Source organism: Schistocerca gregaria, chromosome X (assembly GCF_023897955.1).
Source record: "Schistocerca gregaria isolate iqSchGreg1 chromosome X, iqSchGreg1.2, whole genome shotgun sequence".
Taxonomy (NCBI): Eukaryota; Metazoa; Arthropoda; class Insecta; order Orthoptera; family Acrididae; genus Schistocerca; species Schistocerca gregaria.
The window spans coordinates 829,873,780-829,900,883 of NC_064931.1; the positions used below are offsets into that span (position 1 = coordinate 829,873,780).

A 27,104-nucleotide genomic window follows, 5' to 3' on the forward strand; every position below is an offset into this window, starting at 1 on the left:
TTTAAACTGTACAGTGGTTTTTGGCATAGATTTTGTGATATCATTCTTCCAAATTTCACCAAGTCCAAAAACTGCATTTTAGTGTTTAGGTGCTTGAATATTTTAATAGCTACTGCTGGAAAACTGTCCCATGTCATAGTCAACAGCTTGGGATGTCTGTGTCTTCATACCACATGTGTTAGAATAGTGGATGTCACTCCTGTTGATGAATTTTTCACGATTTTATTTCAGCTACAGAGTGAAAATTATTGAACTATATGGAAAAAATGAAAATTAGTTACGAACTACAGCATGCACACACTTTATTCGACATATAAACATCACTTCAGATATTTGGATTTATGTTATGATATGTTCAATATGCCTGTCATCATTGGAAATGAAGTGGTACAGACAAATAGCAAAATTCTGGATGGCCTTCTGAAGTGTTGGAATATCAGTGCTGTGTATGGCCGCCTGAATGGCCGTTTCCAGCTCAGCAATGGTTTTGGGATTATTGCTGTACACTTTGTCTTTAATATAGCATCACAAAAATGAGTTGCATGTGTTCAGATCCAGAGAATATTTTGGCCAATCAAGGCCTATACCAGAGGCCTTTGCGTACCTCTGAGCCAGAATGTGGCCTCAAAAGTGCACCTACATGACATAAATCACTCTCCTGCTTTGATGGGGTCACACTCCACCTTCCATGAACCACGTCTTATTGTAATCAGTGTTACTTTGGATAATGGGGCTGAAATCATCATCCAAAACCTTCACATACCATTCAGTAGTCACCGTGTCATTGAGGAATATTGCAGCAATTATTCTGTGAGTAGACATTGCACACCACGTAGTCACCTGTTGAGCGTGAAGAGACTTCTCAATCATGAAACGCAGATTCTCAGTCCCCCAAATGTGCCAATTTTGCTTATTGGCAAACCCATCCAAATGAAAGTGGGCTTTGTCACTAAACCAAACCATACAGTGCATACTAATTCCTATCATGATCCTTGGCCAACATTGTAGTTTGAACATCCTAACACAAACTGTTCAGAAGTTATGATAATTTTATTATATAGTTCAATAATTGTCACCCTGTACATGAGACAGGTGAAGACATACTGACTGTAAATTGTTATCACTCCTAGACATGTGAAGAGGGGTTTGCGGTGGCCCAGTTTCCTTCTTGATGTTATGATCCTTATTGCTTTTTTTTGTAGTAGCAGAATTCTCTTGCAGACTGTAGTGTGACAACATAGTATTAGGCCATAGCTGAAAAGGCTGTATAACAGTGAAAATATACCATCAGCAGAAACTGACCAGTTATCACATGCTTTGTTTCCTCAGAAGGTATATGACTCGTGACACTTTGTCACATATATGTGCATGAACCCCAGAAACTTCAGTTCCTGCACTTTTTAGGAATCCTTTTCTTTAATTTCTTATTCATTTTTTTTTAATTTTGTTTGTAACAACCCATTTTATTGTAGCATCAAACAAAGCATCTACTTCTTCTTGAGTCTTGCTGGCACCAATTCCTTTTGAGTACAGGGTTGGATCATATGCAAATTGCATGTACTATCCATGAGAGTTTAAATCATTTACAAGCACTAGGAACAGGAGGGAGCCCATTACTGATCCCTGTGGCACACCATATTCCAACTTGTATTCACATGATAGTGCTCTTTGGACTCATACAATGTGCCTTCTGTTTTCGAAATAAGATTAGAGGGTTGCAGATCAGTGCTCCAACACCATATTTACTGACCTTGTTTAGGAGCATCTTATGGGGAGTACAGTCAAATGCCTTACTAACGTCAAAACGTGTCTGTGATACAGATTCCTTCTTCTCAAAGTGTGCAAACTCCAGCCACATCCAACTTTCCAGATAGGGTTGCCTTCCGCCAGTGTATCCTTACACAATGTGGGAATGATCCACAATTCCATGTGCATGTATTTATAGATGATGCTTGCTTTAGCCAAGACAACACATTTGGGCTTTTGAGAACCTACACACTACCATTGAGAAGGAACATCAGCAGAGATTTTCTGTTAATGTTTGCAGGTGACTTGGGTGAGCAGTTAATAGGGCCAAATTTCCTACTAGCGTGACTTATTGGTACTGGGTACCTTCATTTCTTGCAACACAAGCTAAATGGTGATAATATGAAATAACTGACTGAGGTGAAGAGAATATAAAATACAGACTTTTATAGCAAGAAACAATCTTCTAAAAAGAGAAATTTGCTAAAATTTAATAGGCATTTAAGTCCTAAGTAGTCTTTTCTGAAAGTATTTATGTGGCATGTAGCCTTGTATGGAGACAAAATGTGTATCATAAACAGTAAAAAGAAGAAGGTAATTGTCTCTGTAAGTCTATCCTTATATTGGATGGTTACAGGACTTAGTCTGTTCAGTAGACTATAAAATGTCAAATCAAAATACCTTCAGCCATCTAAATTTCCAGTTTTGTTTTATTTTTGCTACCTGGTCCAGCATTATACTACAATGTCTTAAGTCCCCTGTGTAAAGACAACAATGATAACAGTGTGAAATACATAACAAATGGGGAAGTGTAAAATTAAAGAAATCAGATTATATACAGTGGTAATATGTGGGAAATACATAACAAAAAGCAACTTTACAGGGAGTGGCATCAAAGTTGCAAATAAATTAAGGAGTAAAAAGAGAGAAAAGTTGCACAGTATATTAATGTAAACTAGGGTACCAATATATATATACATGTCATATATTTGTAAAAGAGAACCACTTAATCGGAGGTCAAAATTACGTGTTATGCATTGATAACCACGGTGTCACATATTGACAAATAACCAGTATGTAATCCTAATGGCAATACATGTGAATAATCTGAAGCAAAACAATCACAGTTGTATACTGATGAGTGCAATCTAAAGGTAAAATATTCATTTATATGTTGTCATATACTAATAAAACATAAAGCCATTTGCTGGAGGTCAACCCCACATTAACTAACTAACTAATAACTAATAAAACAAAAATATAAAGTTATGTAAAAAAACATTTTAATGGACTAAAATGTAAAGCTAATGTAATATACCACAATGAATTCGCACTGAGCAGGAAGTATCAAAATATCATTTGTAAAAAGTCATAACCAACGTTATCATGAAAGTGAGAAGTCTGTTGGTAGGCAGTGATGTGGCTAGGTGATATACCAAACTATAAACTATGAAGTAAGTCTAAAGATATGTACTGCAATACATACATAGTATATCAGAAACACATCCATTTCAATCAGAACAATGAAAGACACATACCTCTATATGACACATAGCCACTATGTATGGTATGACAGAGGTATTTGTGACCTACAACCAGAAAAACAACTGGTTAAATGAACCTGCAATATCGATCAGATCCACTTGTCACATATTAAAAACATGATTATGAGAGGTTGGATATCAAGATACTTATGACAAGAATCTTATGAGGGCAAAAGTTATGACATGAGAAGCCATAAATGTGTTGCAGAACAAGATATATGTAATTATGTCATAGTTTACCCAAAATATCACTGTATATAATTTGATTTCTTAAATTTTACACTGTTCAAATGCTTCAAATGGCTCTGAGCACTATGGGACTTAACATCTATGGTCATCAGTCCCCTAGAACTTAGAACTACTTAAACCTAACTAACCTAAGGATATCACACACATCCATGCCTGAGGCAGGATTCGAACCTGCAACTGTAGCAGTCATGCGGCTCCGGACTGAGCACCTAGAACTGCTAGACCACTGCGGCCGGCAAATTTTACATTGTCTCTTTTGTTATTTATGTATCTTAAATTGTTATCATTATTGCCTTTACATACAGGCCTGGAGATGGCTTAGTGCAATGCTGAAACTGGTTCCAAAAATAAAGTAAAACTGGAAATTTAGATGGCTGAAAGTGTTTTGATTGTCATTCATATTGTGAAGGGAATTGCAGCCTCTGAAATGTCATGTTATACCTGAATGTGAAGAATAAAATTTATGGCACAACATGAGTAAAAGAAGTAGTTTGTTGATGGGCCACATACTGAAGCATAACGTAATAGTTGATTTGATAATGATGGGATGTATGAATACAATTTGTAAAAGAAGACAAAGGCTTCACTACAGAAATCAGGTTTAAGTGGAAGTAGTTTGCAGTAGTTCTAATAGCTATTCAGAGACTTTCACAGGACAGATTAGCATGGAGAACTGCATGGTACCAGTCTTCAGACTGAAGACAACAACATCAACATCATTATCATCAACAACAACACCATGTATGTCTATGCATTATATGCTACTCAGATACAAATGTTTACATAACATTAATGTTTTTATTTTATTTTTTGTATTGCTTGACTGTTTACTGTGCTTCCTGGTTCATGTTTGACAGCTGACCAAACTGTTTTGTCTTAATTCTATCATCTTGAGTGAAGGCACAGCTGACATTAAGTTTACTTAAATTTTCTTACGTTCTGTTAATGCGTATGTGGTTATGTAGAGTTCCAAATGTATATCTGTTCGTGATAACAAGTAAAAAAATATTGCACATTGATTTGTATGGCAACATACTGTATGTATTTTATGTCAAAACTTTAAAATAATCAATAAAGACCCAACATAAAACAAGCTGCAGGATGCAAACAGAAACATAATAGTGCAGTTGAAAAGTACTGGAGTAGTGTAACTGGAGAAGCAGGTTCCTTTCCAAAGTAGTTGCTTTTCTGCTAATTTTACCATGTTTTATTTATTGCCTATGTAAACACAAAAGTGTAAATTTTGACAAGTGGTAGTTGATAATAAATTCAGTGCATGGAACAAGGCTTTGATACCAGTGTTAATATGCATCTTGCCTCATTCTACGTACCTACAGGTTGCCATTCATAATATAGTATATAGAACATGATGGATGGGTGAATGAATCAATATATCAAATTAATGAGTGTTCTCCATAAATTAAAATAAAATTAGTAGCAATAGCAGCTGTCAGTTGCAAAAAAGAAGTCTACTGATCTAGCTTTCGGCACTGCTATGAGTGTGAAATAAAACACTCAAATTGGCATGTCACATATCAAACTAAAAATCAAGAAAGAAAGCTTTTTGTGAGTAAACATTTATTGCTTGATTTTAGTTTAATACATGACATGCCAATTTGGGACTTTTATTTCTGATGAAGGCACTCATAGCAGTGCCAAAACCTAGGTCAAAAGACTCTATTTTAGTGACCGAGTGCTGCTATTGCTGTTAATTTTACTTTGTAAATGGTTGCTGACAATGCAGCCAAGTGCAGAACTTTAAGTTCTCCACAAAGTGTAAACACTAAAAGCATTTTTATTATATAAAGAAATTTCACAAAATATTTTACAACATTCTTGTTTGTTTAGACAGTATCAAAATAAGGTTACTTTTTTTACAGTGGGGTCATTTGTATGGAGTCACCTAAAAAATTTATTGAAGTCATCTAATCCAAACAGGGTGGAAATTCAAGGTTTACTACAAGATACTGACATAGGGAAGAAGTTCAGCAGTGATATAAGGAAATTTTCTCATAACTATGAAGGCTCAGTATTTGTTGATGAATATAATGTTGGTAAGTAATGTCAGAGATGTAGCAGATAAGATCTCAATTTATTGTAAATCATGCTATTTGTTATGAAATCTGTTCTTTTGAAAACTATAACATAATTGTAAAAATCTCATTTTAGGTGGAAATTATGAAGGAAATATTATTTTTTCCCCACGGTCTTACCTTCCACGCTCAGGATCATTAAACTTGACAGTTGATTTATTTGGACATTCTATTAACATCTTAGAGGTATGTGTAACTCACTAATTATTTTGTTCATGATCTATGTTCACAATACTGTATCTTGTTAGCTATCTGTCATATGATAAAATGTTGATACTTTTACAAATAAATCACAGCTTCGTTTAGGTCTTGCTTCTATGACCTACAGTAGGACTGTACAGTGCAGACATCTATCAATTTTTACTCAATGTGAAAAAGTTGAAGTATAGCTTAGTATCAGCACAAATGTAATTTTAAGACATAACTGAATACATTGTTTTATTTTTTTATTTTTTTCAATCATTTTTCTCCTTCTTGGAAAAGGAAGTCACTAAACTTTTAAGTGACAAAATGTTGTATCCAGCATAACAGCAAAATACATGTCAGGATGTGCTCTTTTGAAATAGTAATTAAACTGCTTCATTTGTTATCTAATTCTAAGTCCACCATGAGTTTTGGGGTGGTATATATTCATACTAATAAACCAGGAGCACAAAATCTGTGTCACAACAACATGAAAAAAAAATCTCCAAGAACTTAGAAATGTTAGCTTCAGATAGTAAACATATGCCATCAGGAGGAAGACACTTTTGAAAGGATTGGGATCCATGACCAACTTTATACCAGGCATGTAAATTCACATTTGTAGTCACTTACGTATAAGAGTCAATTTCATGACTTTCTGCATCTACTGTACATTTACGTCTATACCCTGCAAACCACTGTGAAGAAGTAAATGGCAGAATGTACTACCTGCTTCATTAAATGCTTCTTCAGGCACATGCAATCAGTCTATCTTACCTGTGGCATATGTATTATATGTTTCAGCCATTGGTCCATTTGACACTGTGTTATCCAGACTACCATCAGTTACTGTAATAGTGTTGGAAAGTGTAAAAATAATAGCTACATAATGTGAATCAAGGTCTACTCCAAATTCTAAATCTTCTGCATGCTCTTCTGTAACCTTTTCCCAGTAGTTCATTGCATTGTCAGCCAGAACTTCAATTGTCCTGGAACTATGCCACCTTTGTGAAGTCAGTCTTATAGAGCTAAAAGAAGTATTCATGAATGGCAGTATGATCACTTGAACTGTAGAAACCAGCAAAAAATAAGTAAACAACATGCCTGTTACATTCAAATGTGTGCTTAAATTGTTTTTGTCATGTTGCATATTTTTTGTAATCATCACACATGTGTGCTCTTAGCCGAAATAATTTATGTTATCTCACCAGCTATTATTTTTGAGAATTTATTAACTGCAATGTTCATCCTTTATTATAAGAAGCATTTTGTGGAATATAATCAGTGCAATTCCATGTAACTACAAACATAATCCACGACAACCTATTTGATTACATATATGATTTGGAAGAAAACTAACTGTAGCTATGTTTTTAAATGATTCACATATTAATTTCATACTTTATAACAGTCTTGGTTCAAGAATCATAAAAGAAGGTTGTATACATTGAAGAATCCTGGAGATACTAAAAGGTATCAGATAGATTATATAATGGTAAGACAGAGATGTAGGAATCAGGTTTTGAATTGTAGGACATTTCCAGGGGCAGATGTGGACTCTGACCACAATCTATTGGTCATGACCTGTAGATTAAAACTGAAGAAACTGCAAAAAGGTGGGATTTTAATGACATGGGATCTGGATAAGCTGAAAGAATCAGAGGTTGTACAGAGTTTCAAGGAGAGCATAAGGGAACAATTGAAAGGAATGGGGGAAAGAAACACAGTAGAAAAAGAATGGGTAGCTCTGAGGGATGAAGTAGTGAAGGCAGCAGAGGATAAAGTAGGTAAAAAGATGAGGGCTGCTAGAAATCCTTGGGTAACAGAAGAAATATTGAATTTAATTGATGAAAGGAGAAAATATAAAAATGCAGTAAATGAAGCAGGCAAAAAGGAATACAAATGTCTCAAAAATGAGATCGACAGGAAGTGCAAAATGGCTAAGCAGGGATGGCTAGAGGACAAATGTAAGGATGTACAAGCTTATCTCACTAAGGGTAAGATAGATACTGCCTATAGGAAAATTAAAGAGACCTTTGGAGAGAAGAGAACCACTTGTTTGAATATCACGAGCTCAGATGGCAACCCAGTTCTAAGCAAAGAAGGGAAGGCAGAAAGGTGGAAGGAGTATATAGAGGGTTTATACAAGGGTGATGTACTTGAGGGCAATATTATGGAAATGGAAGAGGATGTAGATGAAGATGAAATGGGAGATAAGATACTGCGTTAAGAGTTTGACAGAGCACTGAAAGACCTGAGTCGAAACAAGGCCCCAGGAGTAGACAACATTCCATTAGAACTACTGACGGCCTTGGGAGAGCCAGTCATGACAAAACTCTACCAGCTGGTGAGCAAGATGTATGGGACAGGCGAAATACCCTCAGACTTCAAGAAGAATATAATAATTCCAATCCCAAAGAAAGCAGGTGCTGACAGATGTGAAAATTACCGAACTATCAGTTTAATAAGTCGCAGCTGCTAAATACTAACGTGAATTCCTTACAGACGAATGGAAAAACTGGTAGATGCGGACCTCGGGGAGGATCAGTTTGGATTCTGTAGAAATGTTGGAACACGTGAGGCAATACTGACCTTACGGCTTATCTTAGAAGAAAGGTTAAGAAAAGGCAAACCTACATTTCTAGCATTTGTAGACTTGGAGAAAGCTCTTGACAATGTTGACTGGAATACTCTCTTTCAAATTCTGAAGGTGGCAGGGCTAAAATACAGGGAGCGAAAGGCTATTTACAACTTGTACAGAAACCAGATGGCAGTCATAAGAGTCGAGGGGCATGAAAGGGAAGCATTGGTTGGGAAAGGAGTGAGACAGGGTTGTAGCCTCTCCCCGATGTTATTCAATCTGTATATTGAGCAAGCAGTAAAAGAAACAAAAGAAAAATTCAGAGTAGGTATTAAAATTCATGGAGAAGAAGTAAAAACTTTGAGGTTCACCGATGACATTGAAATTCTGTCAGAGACAGCAAAGGACCTGGAAGAGCAGTTGAACGGAATGGACAGTGTCTTGAAAGGAGGATATAAGATGAACATCAAGAGAAGCAAAACGAGGATAATGGAATGTAGTCAAATTAAATCTGGTGATGTTGAGGGAATTAGATTAGGAAATGAGACACTTAAAGTAGTAAAGGAGGTTTGCTATTTAGGAAGTAAAATAACTGATGATGGTCGAAGTAGAGAGGATATAAAATGTAGACTGGCAATGGCAAGGAAAGCGTTTCTGAAGAAGAGAAATTTGTTAACATCGAATATAGATTTATGTATCAGGAAGTCGTTTCTGAAAGTATTTGTATGGAGTGTAGCCATGTATGGAGGTGAAACATGGACGATAACTAGTTTGGACAAGAAGAGAATAGAAGCTTTCGAAATGTGGTGCTACAGAAGAATGCTGAAAATAAGGTGGATAGATCACGTAACTAATGAAGAGGTATTGAATAGGATTGGGGAGAAGAGAAGTTTGTGGCACAACATGACTAGAAGAAGGGATCGGTTGGTAGGACATGTCCTGAGGCATCCAGGGATCACAAATTGAGCATTGGAGGGCGGCGTGGAGGGTAAAAATCATAGAGGGAGACCAAGAGATGAATACACTAAGCAGATTCAGAAGGATGTAGGTTGCAGTAGATACTGGGAGATGAAGAATCTTGCACAGGACAGAGTAGCGTGGAGAGCTGCATCAAACCAGTCCCAGGACTGAAGACAACAAAAACCACTTTATAACATAGGCTATGTTAACATGAATTAAATTTACCATCATTTACATCAGAAGAATGGGAACGGTATATGCACAGGTGGAAAATGCTACCTGAACACAAAATTAGCTCTGAAGACAAGTGCCTCAAAGGCCATCAGTAAATGTTCATACCATTACTCTCTTGTTCACTGATATCTCAAGCCATCTGTCTTAAAAAAACATAAAAACAGTATTTATACTTATCAGAGAAACTATTTTGAATATATTAATACAATTACATCCACTTTTTGCACTAAATAGTCATAAATAACATTTGAAGCTAGTGATATACAGGGTGAATCACTTAAAACTTACGCCACATATATTGCAGAATTGGAAAGTGCTATTGATGTGTGGTTTTTACAGAAGTGCAAACATACAATTTTCTTAATGGAACAATGCCTATTGACATGAACAAACTAAAAGTAGGGTAAATGAGAATGTTATATGTGTTTATTGCGAGATTTTAGTGTGAGTCATTTATGAGATATCGTATTTTGAAAAGTTCATACACTGAGACCTGTACGGCTGTGGTAGCACACACCAAAGAACAACACAAGTGAATATACTAATTGCATGGGTTCTGACAGGTAATGCGGCAATTGAAAATCACAGGTTGTGTTCAAAATGTCCACCAGCAGTGGCAATAATTACTTCCAGTCAGGTACTGAATGACTGCTGCACATGTGTTACCATTTCAGCAGAGATGTCTGAGCAGCCGGGGTGGCCAAGCAGTTCTAGGTGCTACAATCTGGCACTGCGCGACCGATACGGTCACAGGTTCGAATGCTGCCTCGGGCCTGGATGTGTATGATGTCCTTAGGTTAGGTAGGTTTATGTAGTTTTAAGTTCTAGGGGCTGATGACCACAGAAGATAAGTCCCATAGTGCTCAGAGCTATTTGAACCATTTATCTGAGCAGGTTGTAGTAATACACCACTGCATATCATCAGGTGTAGTTTGTACATCGTTGTCAACAGCTTCTTTCAGCTTTCCCCCCAGAAAAAGTCTACAGGCATCAAATCTGGGGAATGGAGAGATCAAGGTACAGTTCTTCTGTGTCCAGGCCAATGATTTGGAAACAATTCGTAAAGAAATGCTCTTGTACATCGTGCAATATGAGCTGGACAGCCATCATGTTGGTACCACAGGTTCCTCTTAGTCTGCATAGGAACATCATATAGCATACATGGAAGATGGTCTATTAGAAGGCTGCAATACTTGTGTGTTCTGTCTATGGAAAATGGGTCAATGAACTTATGGTACACTATCCCACCCCATGTGTTTACCTTCATGGACGCTAATATTCCACCTGAGAAAGCCAACAGGGATTGTTGACAGACCAACAGTGCATGTTTTAACAGTTTAACTGGCCCTAATTGGCAAATGTGTCTTCATCACTAAACAAGATACATGATACATTTGGAGTATCCTGTTGTAATACCCGTGTACAAAAAATTAGTGTGCTTCTCACTACACTTGCCTGCCTCATGCCACTTCCATGTGAGATAGCACGGGAGATAACATGTGGAACATTAATTTCCCCTCTTCTGACATCACTTGTTTCCTTTTGTTACATTGTCTAGGTGTTACACTAACACTTTCCAGTAACTGGTTGAAGAGATTGACAAATAGTTGCTGAGATGGTTGATGCTTGTTGGGATATCTTGCCGCATACACCATGCAAAAACAAACTGTATTCTTCCTACACTCTCCCTATGCCATGAACATATTGGCTACTTCTGGATTGATAAAGTCCATCATCCACTCATGACCTACTGCTTGGTCAGCCAGTGTGGCCGAGCAGTTCTAGGTGCTACAGTCTGGAACCCTGCGACTGCTACGGTCACAGGTTCCAATCCTGTCTTGGGCATGGATGTGTGTGATGTCCTTTTGTTAGTTAGGTTTAAGTAGTTCTAAGTTCTAGGGGAATTATGACCTCAGAGGTTAAGTCCCATAGTGCTCAGAGCCATTTGAGCAATTTGAACCTACTGCTTGGACTGGTACCATCATCCACTCATGACCTACTGCTTGTTCTGGTATGTACTAACTGGGTAGCAAGAATTTAAACAAACATAAAAACATTGTAGCTAGCAACCGTGCAGGCTGAATGGCACAAACATGTGTCAGTGTGGAAAAATTGCACAGTATGATATCTTGTAAATGACTCACACTAGACTTCTGCATCAGACAACTCTGACTTTCTAATTTACTTTCCTTTTAGTTTGTTAATGTCAGTAGGCCTTTTTCTGTTTGAAACAAGTGTATGTTTGCACAGAAAATACTCTGTCTAAGTATTGTTACAATTTTGTAATGGTTAAATTTATGAGTCCTTGACTACTAATCTATTTTGTGAAAACAGCACATCAATAGTACTTTTCCATTTCCACAATATTTGTATTGCAAGTTTTAGGTGATTCACCCTGTGTATATTTACCAGTATCTTGTAAAGTCTTAAAGAAGTAAATGAATAAATGTGGCACCAGGTACTAAACAAGGAAATATTGCTCCATTAGATATCCAGACAGAATGAAACAATTCTAAAATCCCTTGTGCTTGCTTGGCAGTATTTAACATAGTTCCAAGAAAGTCCAGGGAAACTTGCACAGATCACTCTAAATGGAGAAAAAAATGTTGGCAAAACTAATGCATGCACAACAAAGACAGAAGGGAACTTCATAAAAAGTAGATAAATAATGCTAACAGAGAGTAGACAAAAAGCATTTCCAACAAAAAAAAGTGCTATTTAAACAAGTGACAGATGAAAAGGAAATTATTGGTGAATGAATTGGAGCATTTTATTTTGCTACAGATAACATTACATGTTGTATGTTGAAAAATACACAACACTGCTGGTCTAGCCTCTTAATGAATATTATAAGTACATGTTGTCTAGTTATATTTAACAGTAACTCCACAATATATTTGGTTTTAACAAAGCATTCTGTTGAAATAAATCACAGAGTGTTGCTTCTATAATTATAATATATAGGTGTGTAGGTGTCAGGGTAAAAAAGGTGAGGTGACACGTGACAAGATACAGTCACACTTGCACTCCTACAACACAGAATGGTTTACCGAAAACAAATGCCTGTTGGTTTTTGTTCAATTACAGCTGTTTGTAAATGGCACTTACACTAATATTTTTGTTATTACTCTATGCTGTGAGAAATAAATTTGGGCCATACTCCTGAATTTTTGTTTGTAAAGGCACATTTGAACATGATATTCAATATTTCTGCTTTTGTTTGATACCCTTAAATGACAGTTCCTCTCCGAGCCACAATATTCTAATCACTGGCTTTGGTACACTAATACAACAATTGTTCAGCCAGGTCATGAAGTAAATGTCTGAGTTAAAACAGATTCACTGGCACTAAGGTTATTCACCTGAGGAATGGAAGAATGCTGACATCCTGGATAACAGGGCAGAATTTGAAAGACCTTCTATTTGCAAAATAATCAAGAAGACATAGAGTTTTAGAAAACCTCAATGTATACTAACTGAAAGGTGCTGACTACCAGAAATCTTGATGGGCCATGAGAATTCACCAATAGTTATGCTAACATGTTTCTTCCTTAGCTATTGCAAATTTTGTCCCCTAACAGGTATGAGGCTACTCAGGAAGAGATTTCAGTTCACTGAACTGACAATTATTTTTATACTTCAGGTACCACACATATTACATTGATGAGACACTGCTACTTGAGTGTAGAACACTGCAAACATATTTATGATTAACAGCAAAACACACCGGAGACAAGGAAGGTTTAGTAATTCCACTAAGTCTACTCCATCTTTTGGGTGGCAAATTCCTTTGGCCATTCCACGTACAAAATTATCAGCTGTTTCCATGTTTATGCCATTTTGTTTTACAGGCCCATGCAAAATGGCCAGGCTGATTACATCTAAAGCAGTTTCCTATTTCTGAATTTACTGGCTGATTCCCCTGATTTCTAGAAATTGCTATGTCCAGAGGGTTTATTTTAGGCTCTGGTGGTCTTTGTTTATTCGAAAAAGCTAATGCTTTGAGTGTCCCCACTAAACGCACTGATTTCAAGGGAACTCTCAGGTTTACTACTGAATATTACCCTAGAGTGATCCTCAGATCACAATTCACAAATTATGTTTTCAATGATTGCCCTTTCACTATTTTCAAAACTGCTGCTGCTTTGTAAATGACATATGGGCAAGGGAAACACCATTTGAGTGATCAAAACATCAGGAACCTGAAGCAGGGTTAAAAACTGTAGCATCTTAACTGATAAATAAAGAAACGATACAATCTTGGCACTAATATGTAGACAGGTCATGAATACCTTGCAAAATGGCCATAACTGGATTTGGTAAACGATTAAAAAGTGGTCACTTGCCCACATCACCACCATCCAGACTGCACTCCAACCTTGCTGTCATGATTGAAGATCAGAGCATTCCCCCGTCTGAAGCAAATTAGTGTGGTATTGCAGTTCTCTGACATTTTCCTGTATTTATGTCAAATGAATTTTCCCAGCATCCAATTTAATCTGCCACACATTGTGTAAATCATTAACTCATATGATCAAGATGTGTGATTACTCCAAGCAGCTGAGAACATGATGCTGAATTATTTTGATAAAGATCCAAGTTACTCTAAGTGCTGATGAGAGACTCATGACAAATAAGGAGTGTGTGACTTATCTCTAGAACAGAGTGAGCCTTCATGGTCATGGGATTTTACCTGTCAACCAAAAGAAAAGAAAAGGAAAAAAGTATACAAATTTCATACATTTGTTAAACAGTTGAAATTAATCTTGTGCCTCTGTTGGTCTGCTGCCTTACTTACCACTCTGCTATGATTGGTAAGTAGGAGGCAGGCAACTGGCAAAGCACCAGGAATAATTTTGACCAGGAAATAAGCATGGACTTTTAGTAGCTTAGTCTAAGCATTCAACTGATTAAAAAGCATATAGCCACAGTTAATCATAAAAGAACATTTATTTCTTTTGAGTTAAACAATATCTCTAAGATTACTAAATAACAAAAGACTTATACTGACTGGTTTAATTAAAATCTTTAATATCAAACATTTATCTAGGTAATTCTGGTTCACTGACATTTACAAAATAAGCCCACTATAGTCTGGGAATTGTAATAACAATTAGTTGATAACCAACAATGCAGAGCTGTAATGGTGAGAAAAAAACACCATAAAAATGAGCATTTAAAATGTTAAAAATGTTAATTTAAACAAGTGATAAAATGTGGTTACCAAAACTCAGGAGATTCCAACTATATACTTCAAAACATTTAAAGGCTTACCTTAGATGTACACAAAAAGGGTTATTTATGGCTAAGCACAGTAGAAACTATCATATAACATGAGACAAACAAAATGGTTATAAAAGATCCACAGCTGAGGTAATGATTTAGAAGATTTAATACAGTATTCAACTGTTATCATTTAACCCAAAGAGAGATAAGGAAGATATCATCACTCACAATGAATGACAAGCAGCAATAACTGAATGTTCAATGCTAACTTTTTGAAAAGATCTACAGAGACAATTTTAGCATGAAGTTCTCACCAGGTACATTTTTCCTCTGTGGCCAACCTGGAGTAACAGTTCCACAGCCATTGATGTTGTGCACCCAAAATTTATCCACTTAGGCAAACTTCCTTGAAGTTAACAGCCAGGTCTGAATAGGAGGGACCACACCAGAAGCAGGCTCCAAGTAAAACCTTCTCAATCAGCCACAACATCCGATAATATGGCAGGTTCATGCCTCTGATTCATCACTGGTACAAGTGTCCCAACTGATACCAGCACATAATCATGTTACTGACCCACTTAAGTCGGTGAAGAGGTGGCTGCCCCGTTTAGTCATGGAAGGTAAACATATTACTCTGAGTTAGGCAAAGATAGAATAATAGAAACTATCAACCCTCCACCTTCCACAGGTCAGTTGTATACCAAACCCTCAGTTTGACACATACACACACTGAGAGCATATCTTTGAATGTCTTATTAAAGTGTTCTGTGATGTGACCACGTGGGTGCTAGACAGGTGTCATCCTGTGGGTGAAGTTGCACCATGTTATTACCTGTCACACTAGTCCTGATTTTAAAAATTTTGTATGATCAAAGATAATCACAGTTGCTGCCAAGTACTTCAAAATGATGTCTTCTACAAAGAACCATGCGATTTCTGGAACTTCATTTGCTGGCACATCTTGTGACTGCTTAGTGGTTGGAGTAATCAGTGTAGGCTGCTATCCATTGATTCGTGTTGGTTGACTTTGGGAACTTCTCAAAGAGTTGATTCCAATTAGGTGAAATGATGCTTCTGCACGCATAATTGGTTCCAGATGCCTCAGAGGTAACTGTGGCACCTGGTTCTCTCACTGGCATTCCTTACAGAGGCTTTCATAGTGTCTAACAGATCAGTAGAGACCTGAAAAGTGAATTGCTGGTTGTATTAGCACATTCTGAGGAAACATCTCACATCGTGAATGTGCTGACGAGTCAAAAAACCTGTGATGCTATTATTTTATTGGGATCAAATGGACTCAATTGCTATTTAGTAAGTGCTTCCGAATTTTTATTTCTTGGGCAGTGAAAAGGCACTTCTTCAGATTCAGTCAGAGGTCTGCAGTCAGAATATGGTTGTTAGGCTGCTTAGATGTTCTTCAAATGTCACTGACAAGACAAAAATGTCATCCACTTATATAAAGACACAAAATCCATTGTCGAAGTTGGTTATCCATCATATGTTTGAATGTGGATGGAGCATTATATAATCCAAATAGCATAATTTTAAACTTATAAAGACCTTCAGGAGTTATGAATACAGTACTCTCCTGGTTAGCCTCATCAAACTTGATTTGTCAGGATCCAGTCTCTATGTCCGTAGTTGATAAATACTTTCCTTCTTTCAAGTAGTCTGCAGTTTCATCAATGATTAGTAGTGGATGGACATGTTTTTCTCTGATGTTGTTCAGTCATTGGTAGTCAATGCAGAGATGCCACGTGCCATTTTCTTTCTTTTCAAGGACCACAGGAGAGGACCGAGAACTTTTTGATGGTTCAATAGTGTCACCTTGCAGCATCTTCTGCCCTTCCTCCCAGATTATCTGCCTACTTATTGGATGATCCCCAGTGTTGATAAGCATTCAAAAATTGCCACAGAATGACTGCACTCACCAAAGGTTTTTTATTAGTCAGGCAAGATCCTATTGGCAGTTCGATAACAGCTCCCTTGCCTGCATTGTTGGCCGTGGTAGTAGAGCATGAATCTTCTCTGATGACATTAAGCAGCTCTCCTTGGACTGGTTTACGTGTCCCTGTGCTACACCTTTACTGATGACTGCATGTGACATTTAGTGATCCAAAGTTCTCCTTAGCCACTAGCAGTGCTTACGATGATCACTTGTATGGAGATTTATTTTGTGAGCCAGAGTAGTTTTGTACAATTGATAAAAGCTTCACAGTCTAACTAAGAATATAGACTGACAATAGAACGTGTCTCTTTTATGACAGTGGGATAGCAACATCTTCAGCAGCAAACAATCACCGAGAACACTGTTTGTGTGTGTGCTTGTTGAAATAGCTTTGCCATTCTGGAGCTCTGATCTTCCACAGTTATGCTTATGATGCTTGCAAGGACTCCCAACCAAAAATAACATTAGGACTGCATTCTGATAAAATGAAAGAGTCGATTGGCTTTGTTCTGTCATTGATATTTATCCTTGTGATACATGTTTCAGTCAGCTGTATGCCCCACAAGTGCTTGTTCTTCGGCAAGGCATTATACTTGCTAAAGAAGGTGGATGTAACTGTGTCCATCAATTGCTGGACATAAGTCCAATTTGAGTGAGTCAGTTCTCCCTGGTGTGTTCAACTGATCATAGAGATTAGTGCTAAAGACACCTTGACTTCAACATTCTCCTTTACCTCCTGCCATATGAGGTCTACATTAATGATTGTCATCTATTCCTTACTCAGTCTGACAGTCATGTCTGCTATAATATTCTGTATCTCTTTTCGTACAGCCTGGTGTTTCAGAGAGGTGAGGCTGTGGTGGTCTTCCACAACTGCCATAGGGACCACCTCTTTCATCCAACTCCTTTGTGTTGCCTTTCCTCAGTATACTGGCATTACTTGAAAAATTCCTCTGTTGTTGTGGATCCCTTAACAGAAGAATATGGTACATATCTCCTGTGACTCCCTTCATCAAGTGTGAGATTTTGTTGGCTCCTGTCATATTTGGTTTCACAGTGCGACATAAGGGTAAAACGTTTTGTATGTAGGACTATGTCATGTGCACATGATGTTGAATCCATTTCTTCAGCTGTTCTTCCATTATGTGTACTTGTTACTGATTGTCACTGATATTTGCTTCAGTTCAGCCTGGTATTTATTCCAGCAATTAAGTGTCTCTTTGTTGTCTCAGACCACAGCTGTGGTGTGCCACCCACACAAAAGCACATGTCTACCAAACACATCATATCATCTCACCTGTTATATTTGGCAGCTTGGTCAACTACTTTCAGCAGTTTGCCAGGACCTTCCCAGCACATCCATAAACGACTGATGATTTCCTGATGTACGTCTGACATACTGCTGTTTTGGAATCAGCTGGTCTTCTGACTACACAGACAGCAGGAATGGTGTCCTGCTAGTATTCTGGTTCCTGTACATCTAGCTGACAGCTTCCTCATTGCCTAATTAGAGCCATACTGATTTAGATATTTTGAAGTATTGTTATCTCTACCAAACCATGTCATGTCATATCCAAAATCATATCCAAATCCAAAATCAGGGCCATCAATAAGTACAGCACTTAGCACCAAAAGCGTGTTTCTGCATCTAACTCTACATCTACATACATACATACCCTACAAGTCATCACACGGTGCATACCAGAGGGTTCCCTGTACCACTATTAGTTATTTCCTTTCTGGTTCTACTTGCAAATATAGAAATGGAGAAACGACTGTCTACATGCCTCCATATGAGTCCTAATTTCTCTTATCTTATCTTCATTGCCCTTATGTGAAATGTACTTTGGCAGCAGTAGAATTGTTCTGCAGTCAGCTTCAATGCCGGTTCTCTACATTTTATCAATAGTGCTCCTTGAAAGAACAACACCTTCCTTCCATGAATTCCCATCTGAGTTACCGAATCATCTTCATAATACTTGCATATTCTTCAAACCTACTGGTAACAAACCTAACAGCCCATTTCTGAATTGCTTGTCTCTTCCTTTAATTCTACCTGCTAGGAACCCAAGGAATTATACTCTCCAAAAATTCTTCCTCAAAACCAAAGTCACCTTCTCAACTACAATCCTAACATGCTCTTTTCCTTTCATATCACATTTCAGCATTACATCTAGGTATTTAATTCATATGACTGTGTTGAACAGCACACTGCTAATGCTATGTTAAAATATTACAGGTTTGTTTTCTTCTACTCATCTGCATCAACTTAAATTTTTCTACAAATGGAGCTAGCTGCCATTCATCACACACACTAGAAATTTTGTCACTCAGTGACAACACCTTCACATACACCACCACATCATCAGCAAACAACCACAGAGTGACACTCACCCTGCCCGTTAGATCATTTATGTGCATAGAAGGTAATAATTGTTCCATCACATTTACCTGGGTCACATGTGATGATAACCCTGCCTCTCATGAATACTCCCTGCTGAGGACAATGTACCAGGTTCTGTTACATAAGAAGTCTTTGAACCACTCACATTATCTTGGAACCTACTCCATTTGCTTGTTTCTTAATCAACAGTCTGCAGTGGGGCTCCAGTTCAAATGCTTTTCAAAAATCTAAGAATATGGAATCTGTGCATTGCCCTTCAGTTATAGTGTTTCATCTACATGTACATTGATACTCCACAAGCCACCACTGATGTGTGTCGCTGTACCACTACTTGTCATTTTCCCTCCAGTTCCACTCACAAATAAAGAAAGGGAAAAATGAGTGTCAGTTGTACAAGCCCTAAACTCTCATATCGTATCTTCATGCTCCTTACACATGGAGTATGTTGGTCACAGTAGAATTGTTCGGCAGTCAGCTTCAAATGCAAGTTCTCTAAATTTTCTCAATAGTGTTTCTCAAAAAGAACATTGCCTTCCCTCCAGGGATTCCCATTAGAGTTCCTGAAGCATCTCCATAACACTTACATGTTGTTTGAACCTACCGGTAACAAATCTAGCTGCCCACCTCTGAATTGCTTCAATGTCTTCCTTCAATTTGACCTGTTATGGATAACAAACACTCAAGTAGTACTCAAAAATGGGTCATACCAGTATCCTATATGCGGTCTCCTTTACAGGGGAACCACTCTTTCCTAAAATTCTCCCACTAAACTAAAGTTGACCATTTGTCTTCCATATGATAGATATCACATACTCATTCCACCTCACATTGCATTGGAATGTTATGCCGACACATTTAAACGACTTTGCTGTGTCAAGCAGGATACCAGTAATACTGTATCTGAACATTACAGATTTGTTTGTTTTTCCTACTCATCTTAATTAACTTAGATTTTTCCACATTTAGGGCTAGTTGCCATTCATCACACCAACTGGAATTTTGTCTAAGTCATCTTGTGTCTTCCCACAGTCACTCAACATTGACATTTTTCCATACACCACAGCATCATCAGCAAACAACTGCAGAGTGCTACCCACCCTGTCTGCCAAATCATTTATGTATATAGAGAACAACAGCAGCCCTAACACAGTTCCCTGGGGCTCCCCTGATGATACCCTTGTCTCTGATGAACACTCACTATTGAGGGCAACATACTGCATTCTCTTATTTAAGAAGTCTTCGAGCCACTCACATATCTGTGAACTTATTCCATATGCTCATATCTTTGTTAACAGCCTGCAATGGGCACCATGTCAAATGCTTTCCAGATATCTAGAAATATGGAATCTGCATGTTGCCCTTCATCCATAGTTCTCTGTATATCACGTGAGAAAAGGGCAAGCTGAATTTTGCATGAGTGATGCTTTCTAAAATCATGCTGATTTGTGGACATAAGTTTCTTAGTTTCAAGAAAGTTTATTATATTGGAACTGAGAATATGTTCTAGTATTCTGCATCAAACCAATGTTAAAGATATTGGTACGTAATTTTGCAGGTCCATTCTTAAGCCTTATATACAGTAATAAACTATTCTTTTTTACATTTGCTTGGAACTTTCTGCTGGGTGAAAGATTTGCGATAAATGCAAGCTAAGTAAGGGGCCAATGCCATAGAGTACTCTTCCTAAAATCGAATTGGGACTCCGTCTGGACCAGATGACTTATTTGTTTTCAACTCTTTCAGTTGTTCCAGTGAGTGACTAGATAGAAGCCTTTAGACTCATGTAGCAATTTTATGTAGGGCCAGAATTTTCTTGAGTTCTCAACAAGATCTTTTGCTAAGATATGAGGGTGGTAGTTGTTGTATGCTTGAACCAAGTGCAGAACAGCCTTTGCTTCATATCATTATCTGAATTTTGTTGGTTTACCACGGTGAGTCTTTTCTGTCCTGGAGTGGTCTATAGATCAAACTATTCCATGCTCTGAAAATTTTGCTAATTTCTTGGAAAAATTCATAAAAAACTAGGAAATAAAGTAAGTTGGATTACTGAAGGAACAAAAATCTCGAGTGATAAAAAAGATGGCTACATAGGGAACTAAAACATAACAAAAGTCCTGATTTTGTTACCTATGTAAAAGTTTTCAAAAATATTTTTTAAAAAGTGGTAAAGACATCAAAACAACTGGCAAATAATAGATTTATATTGGATAGTGAAAACAAATTAAAGGTGTTATCGTCAATGATAAAAGCTGAAACAGGTGCCATAGGTAGAGGCCATGATATTTCTGAAATCAAGATACAGGACACAACTATTGTAAACCTGCTCAAATTTCTGAATTGTTTAGTGAATTCTTTATAAATGTAAACAAATCTAATGTCTATATAGCATAGTATCCAACATGGTGATCAACTTGATGGTGGATTTTTCAGTACATTTACGAAAACCACTGTAAAAAAATGTGATACTGTCACTAAAAAGTATGACATCAGCAGGAAGGGATGCGATACCAACAAAAGTGTTAAAAACAGCCTCTAAAATAATTGCACAGCCACTAACTAAAATAGTTAACCAGTCCCTTCAAGAAGGTTTTTTTCCAAGCACACTGAAGTACACAATAGTTAAGCCACTACTCAAAAAAGCACAAAAGAACACATGGGAAACTATCATCCAATCTCTCTTTTTCCATCACTGTCAAAAAGATTTGAGAAGGTAGTCTTCATACAAATTCAAAATTTCATAGAAAAATTTAAAATAATCTCAAAAATCAGTGTGGATTTCAAGCGGGAAAGTGCTGGTAGATAGACACAATGAATCAAACACACAAACACACACACAGAATTTCGAACTTTCGCAGCTGGCAGCTGCTTCGTCAGGAAGGAACCAAGCGAGGTGGCGCAGTGGTTAGCACACTGGACTCGCATTTGGGAGGACGACGGTTCAATCCCGTCCCCGGCCATCCTGATTTTGGTTTTCCGTGATTTCCCTAAATCGCTTCAGGCAAATGCTGGGATGGTTCCTTTGAAAGGGCATGGCCAATTTCCTTCCCCATCCTTCCCTCACCCGAGCTTGCGCTCCATCTCTAATGACCTCGTTGTCGACGGGACGTTAAACACTAATCTCCTCCCTCCTCCTCCTCGTCAGGAAAGAGGGAAGGAAAAGGAAAGATGAAAGGATGTGGGTTTTAAGGGAGAGGGTAAGGAGTCATTCCAATCCCGGGAGCGGAAAGACTTACCTTAGGGGGAAAAAAGGATAGGTATATACACACACACACACACACACACACACACACACACACACACACACACACACACACACACACACACATATCCATCCATCCTCTAAGGTAAGTCTTTCCGCTCCCGGGATTGTAATGACTCCTTACCCTCTCCCTTAAAACCCACATCCTTTCATCTTTCCTTTACCTTCCCTCTTTCCTGACGAAGCAGCCGCCGGTTGCGAAAGCTCGAAATTCTGTGTGTGTGTTTGGGTGTTTTATTCATTGTGCCTATCTACCAGCGCTTTCCCGCTTGGTAAGTCTTGGAATCTTTGTTTTTAATATATTTTTCCCATGTGGAAGTTTCTTTCTATTTTATTTACATAAACCACAATATCTGCTATAAATAATTTTGTTGATAAAATTAGCTCGTCTCTAGACAAGTCACTGCGTACCACAGGATTTTTTTGTAACGTATCAAAGGCCTTTGAAAGGGTGATTCACTCCTTGTTACAGTGGAAACTGGAAATTATGGAATTAAGGGCATGGTATTAGAATGGTTTGAATCCTATCGAACCAACTGAAGACAAAGAGTTATAACGTCAAAGAGAGGAACTTATATTTCAAAATGGAAAACCATTTCACATGCAGTACCCCAAGGTTCTGTCTTAGGTCACATTCTGTTTTTGTTTTACATAAACGATCTGCCATTTAATATTGAGTGTCACTCAGCTTTATTTGCAGATGACACATCTTTATCGTTGAAAGTAACATTACAGATCAAATTCCACAAACCACAGGGTGATCAAAAACTCAGTATAAATTTGAAAACTTAATAAACCATGGAATAATGTAGATAGAGGTGTAAAAATTGACACACATGCTTAGAATGACATGAGGTTTTATTAGAACAAAAAAAAAAGACAATGTTCACAAAATGTCCGACAGATGGCGAGTGAAAGATCTGTTGCGCGCATTGTTTGGTGATGATCGTGTGCTCAGCTGCCACTTTCGTCATGCTTGGCCTCCCAGGTCTCCAGACCTCAGTCCATGCAATTATTGGCTTTGGGATTACCTGAAGTTGCAAATGTATTGTGATTGACCAACCTCTCTAGGGATGCTGAAAGACGACATCCGACGTCAATGCCTCAGCATAACTCCGGACATGCTTTACAGTGCTGTTCACAACATTATTCCTTGGCTACAGCTATTGTAGAGGAATGATGGTGGACAATTGAGTATTTCCGTAAAGAACATCATCTTTGCTTTGTTTCACTTTCTTATGCTAATTATTGCTATTCTGATCAGATGAAGCGCCATCTGTCGGACATTTTTAAAGGTTTTTTTTTTTTTTTTTTTTTTTGTTCTAATATCCAAGCACATGTGTCAATTTGCACCTCTCTACCTACATTATTCCATGATTTATTTAGTTTTAAAATTTATACTGACTTTTTGATCACCCGGTATATTATATACTTTAGAAAACTTAGATAACTGGTTTGATTTAAGTGGGATAAAATTAAACATGGAAAAGACTCAGTTAATGCAATTTAAAACAAAATAAGCAAAATTAAATGATATTCAGGTCAGTCACAGAAACCAGGTTCTGCAGGAAGCTAGCTGTGTGAAATTCCTAGAAATACAACTAGATAAAAATCTATCATGGGAGTAACACATACAGTACCTTGCAAATAAATTAAATAGCGTAGTATATGCAATGAGAATATTATGCACTGGTACCAGTATGAGCATAAGGGAAGTAGTATATCACAGCTACTTTGAGTCAGTAATAAGGTATGGAATTGTATTTGGGGTAACTCAAATCATATGTGTTGAATACTAAAACTTCAGAAAACCATCGTTAGAAATATGCACAATGTAGGGTGAAGAAAATCATGTTGCCCACTACTGAAAAATCTGAGTATACTATGTTCCCTCACTATACATATATGAGCTGATTATCTTTGTACACAGTAGCCCTGATTTATTTCTAGCAAATCATTATCAACATGATTAGAACACCAGAAATCAAAATAATTTTATGCTGCCCACCCACCATTTAAAACTTTATGCTCAAACTCCACATTATAAGGTTATGAAAATTTATAACAAAGGGAAAGGAAGGGAATTGCTTAGCATAAATTTAGAAATGCTGAAAAAATCCTTATATGAAAAACTAGTGCAGAAATGTTATTATTCAGCAGAAGAATTCATAAATGACAACCTGAAAAATTGAGCAGGAGAGAGCAAGTTCTTAGGACTGTTAATCTTAAAAGTTAGTTACTTTTGAAGAAAAATAATTAATTGCATAAATCAGTAATTATTCAGTACTGTATATTATATTACAGGTATTATAAGGAAAATTGTAAACCAATTTTTGTGTTTTGATGAGTCTTCTGTACTTTTAAGTCACTGCCTTGAAATTGTGTGTTATGAGACAATAAACTTCTACTTCTACTACTTCTTATCTGCAGTTATCATGAACACCAACATACAGCCAGAACAGAACTGAACTCGTTGATGGAGAATGCAGTTATCTGTACAAACACTGAATGTTCCAAAATATACTAAGATTGCAAACATAATAAATTTTGAGAACCCTCCATAACTGATAAATACTAAATGACAAGTAACTGCAGGTGGTCAAGTTAACTGGTGACCGGCAGCACATTAGTTAGTGATGCTAACTGTTATTCCACACTGCCTGCTGTGCAACTTGTGCCAATATTGTGAAGTAGTCTGTTTCTTATTAAGTTTCTTTATAGTGACTGCATACAACAGTTGCTCCCTTCCATTTTGAACTGTTCTGCTAGGTATGTATCTGTCTACTACATACATATCTGTGCTTTTAAACTTGAGCTACAGTGCACTTATTTTCTAATGTCAAGTTCCCCCTCTAAGTCACAATACTGCTGCATGTTTATCTAGTTTGCTGAACATGCAAATATTTCTATTTGTTTCAGTTTCTCTTTGTACATTGGTAATCATTTCTTCTACAACTGTTCCATGTCTCTGATACCAGTTTAAATGTGGACATCTTCAAAGAACTTAGGTCTCTTTGTTATAATCAGAGCCAATATATTCCCATTACAAGTGGAGTTCCAAAATATCTATTTTATGTAGTAATGTTTCGCTGGCTGCTTTGTCATGCCTATCAATTACAATATTGTAATGATCTTAAGTGATTGTTGTACGATTAAAGCCTCCTCCAGTGATAATAGTATTATTGGGAAAGGTACAAACTAGCAAACTGTGTTTTCTCTAAAGTTTTCTGTTATGAATCTGCTGATTGGTAGAAAAATCAAATTGTAAGTTTGTTACTACCCATAGATCTGAGTCTTGTTTCAACAAGTAAAATGTAGCATCAGTTTCCATCTTGGTAGACTATAGCTTCTGGCCTTAAAAAGGATTTTAATACACTCACCTGTGATGAGAAAGGGGGTATTTATTTGTATTTTATAATGATTCTTTGGGGGTCTCCTAATAATATTGTTATCTGGTCTGGATGAGGGGTCATGTAATTTAAAAACCTCTTCTGTGCACTCCAAACATAGTGAACAACTTGTGTTGCAGCCTCTGATGTATGAATGAAGAGATTTACTGATTGATTGACTATGTTTTACAATAAAACATAGCAGTTGTTAATTAAGTGCACAAATTCGTAACTACTCAGTCCCGTAAGTTTCACAGGAGAATGTCTGTGTAGTTTGAAAGGTAAGAGGTGAGGTACTGGTCGAAGTTAAGCTGTAAGGATGGGTTGTGAGCTGTGCTTGGGTAGCTCAGTTGCCCACAAAAGCAAAGGTCCTGGGTTCAGGTCCGAATCTGCTACACACTTATAACCTGCCAGTAAATTTCCATTTTTGTAATTTCAGAAAAAAAACTACAGCACATAAAAAGTGAATGGCATCATTTAAAAATGGAATAAGAAAATATATTAAACTGTTATTACAGGGCTGGCTAGAGGCAAAAGTCTGGAAAGTGTACCAAGGTCCAGCACTCTCTTCTACTACAAGTGTATCTTGACCAGACTAACAACCTGATTGACAGTCAACCATGGGAGGAATTGATGTTGTCAGTTCATGTTTGTCTGTGCACACAATGTGGCTGTAGCAGTAACAGCTGTGCATTCTCAATTTGGATGCATTCACATGTATAATATTGGGTTTGCTTTGCTGAATACTAATAGTCTTACCACTTTTATGCACACCTTCATAACTAGTTTAAGCCGTACTGTAACATGAAAACAAGGCACAAAGAGAGACATTGTAAACAGTGAAGACAAATCATGACTGTTATGTTATTAGTCGCAAGCGTCATCTGCAACTGACTATGGCAACTGGTACCTGAAGGTAGCAGAGCAATTTGATGACATTGAACACAATAGAAGGTGTGACTAAGTCTCATTCTCTTATTGGTAGTTGCTATAGTTGCTGTCCCATAAACAAGTAGCTGTGAATCACTTTGTTATGCTGATCCAAGTATAGTACTAGTTACCTTTAGGAATTGAAGCAATTAATACCCAGCCAAGAGATTTTAGAAGAACCTGGGATAAAAGTTATTAAACCTCCTGGCAGATTAAAACTGTGTGCCGGACTGAGACTCAAACTTGGGACCTTTGCCTTTTGCGGGCAGGTGCTCTGCCATCTGAGCTACACAAGCATGACTCACGACTCATCCTCACAGCTTCAATTGTGCTAGTACCTCATTATTGTTTGAATGAA

General features: G+C 37.3%; 1 protein-coding gene across 1 annotated transcript in view; it reads left to right on the plus strand.

Moving 5' to 3' along the window:
* The window catches only part of LOC126299332 (uncharacterized), a 793,355-nt gene that overhangs the window by 236,730 nt on the left and 529,521 nt on the right, over nucleotides 1–27,104 (plus strand). The window contains exons 14-15 of the mRNA XM_049991162.1: nucleotides 5,420–5,593; nucleotides 5,709–5,818. Coding sequence (XP_049847119.1) covers nucleotides 5,420–5,593; nucleotides 5,709–5,818 — 284 coding nt within the window. The remainder of the gene's footprint in view (nucleotides 1–5,419; nucleotides 5,594–5,708; nucleotides 5,819–27,104) is intronic.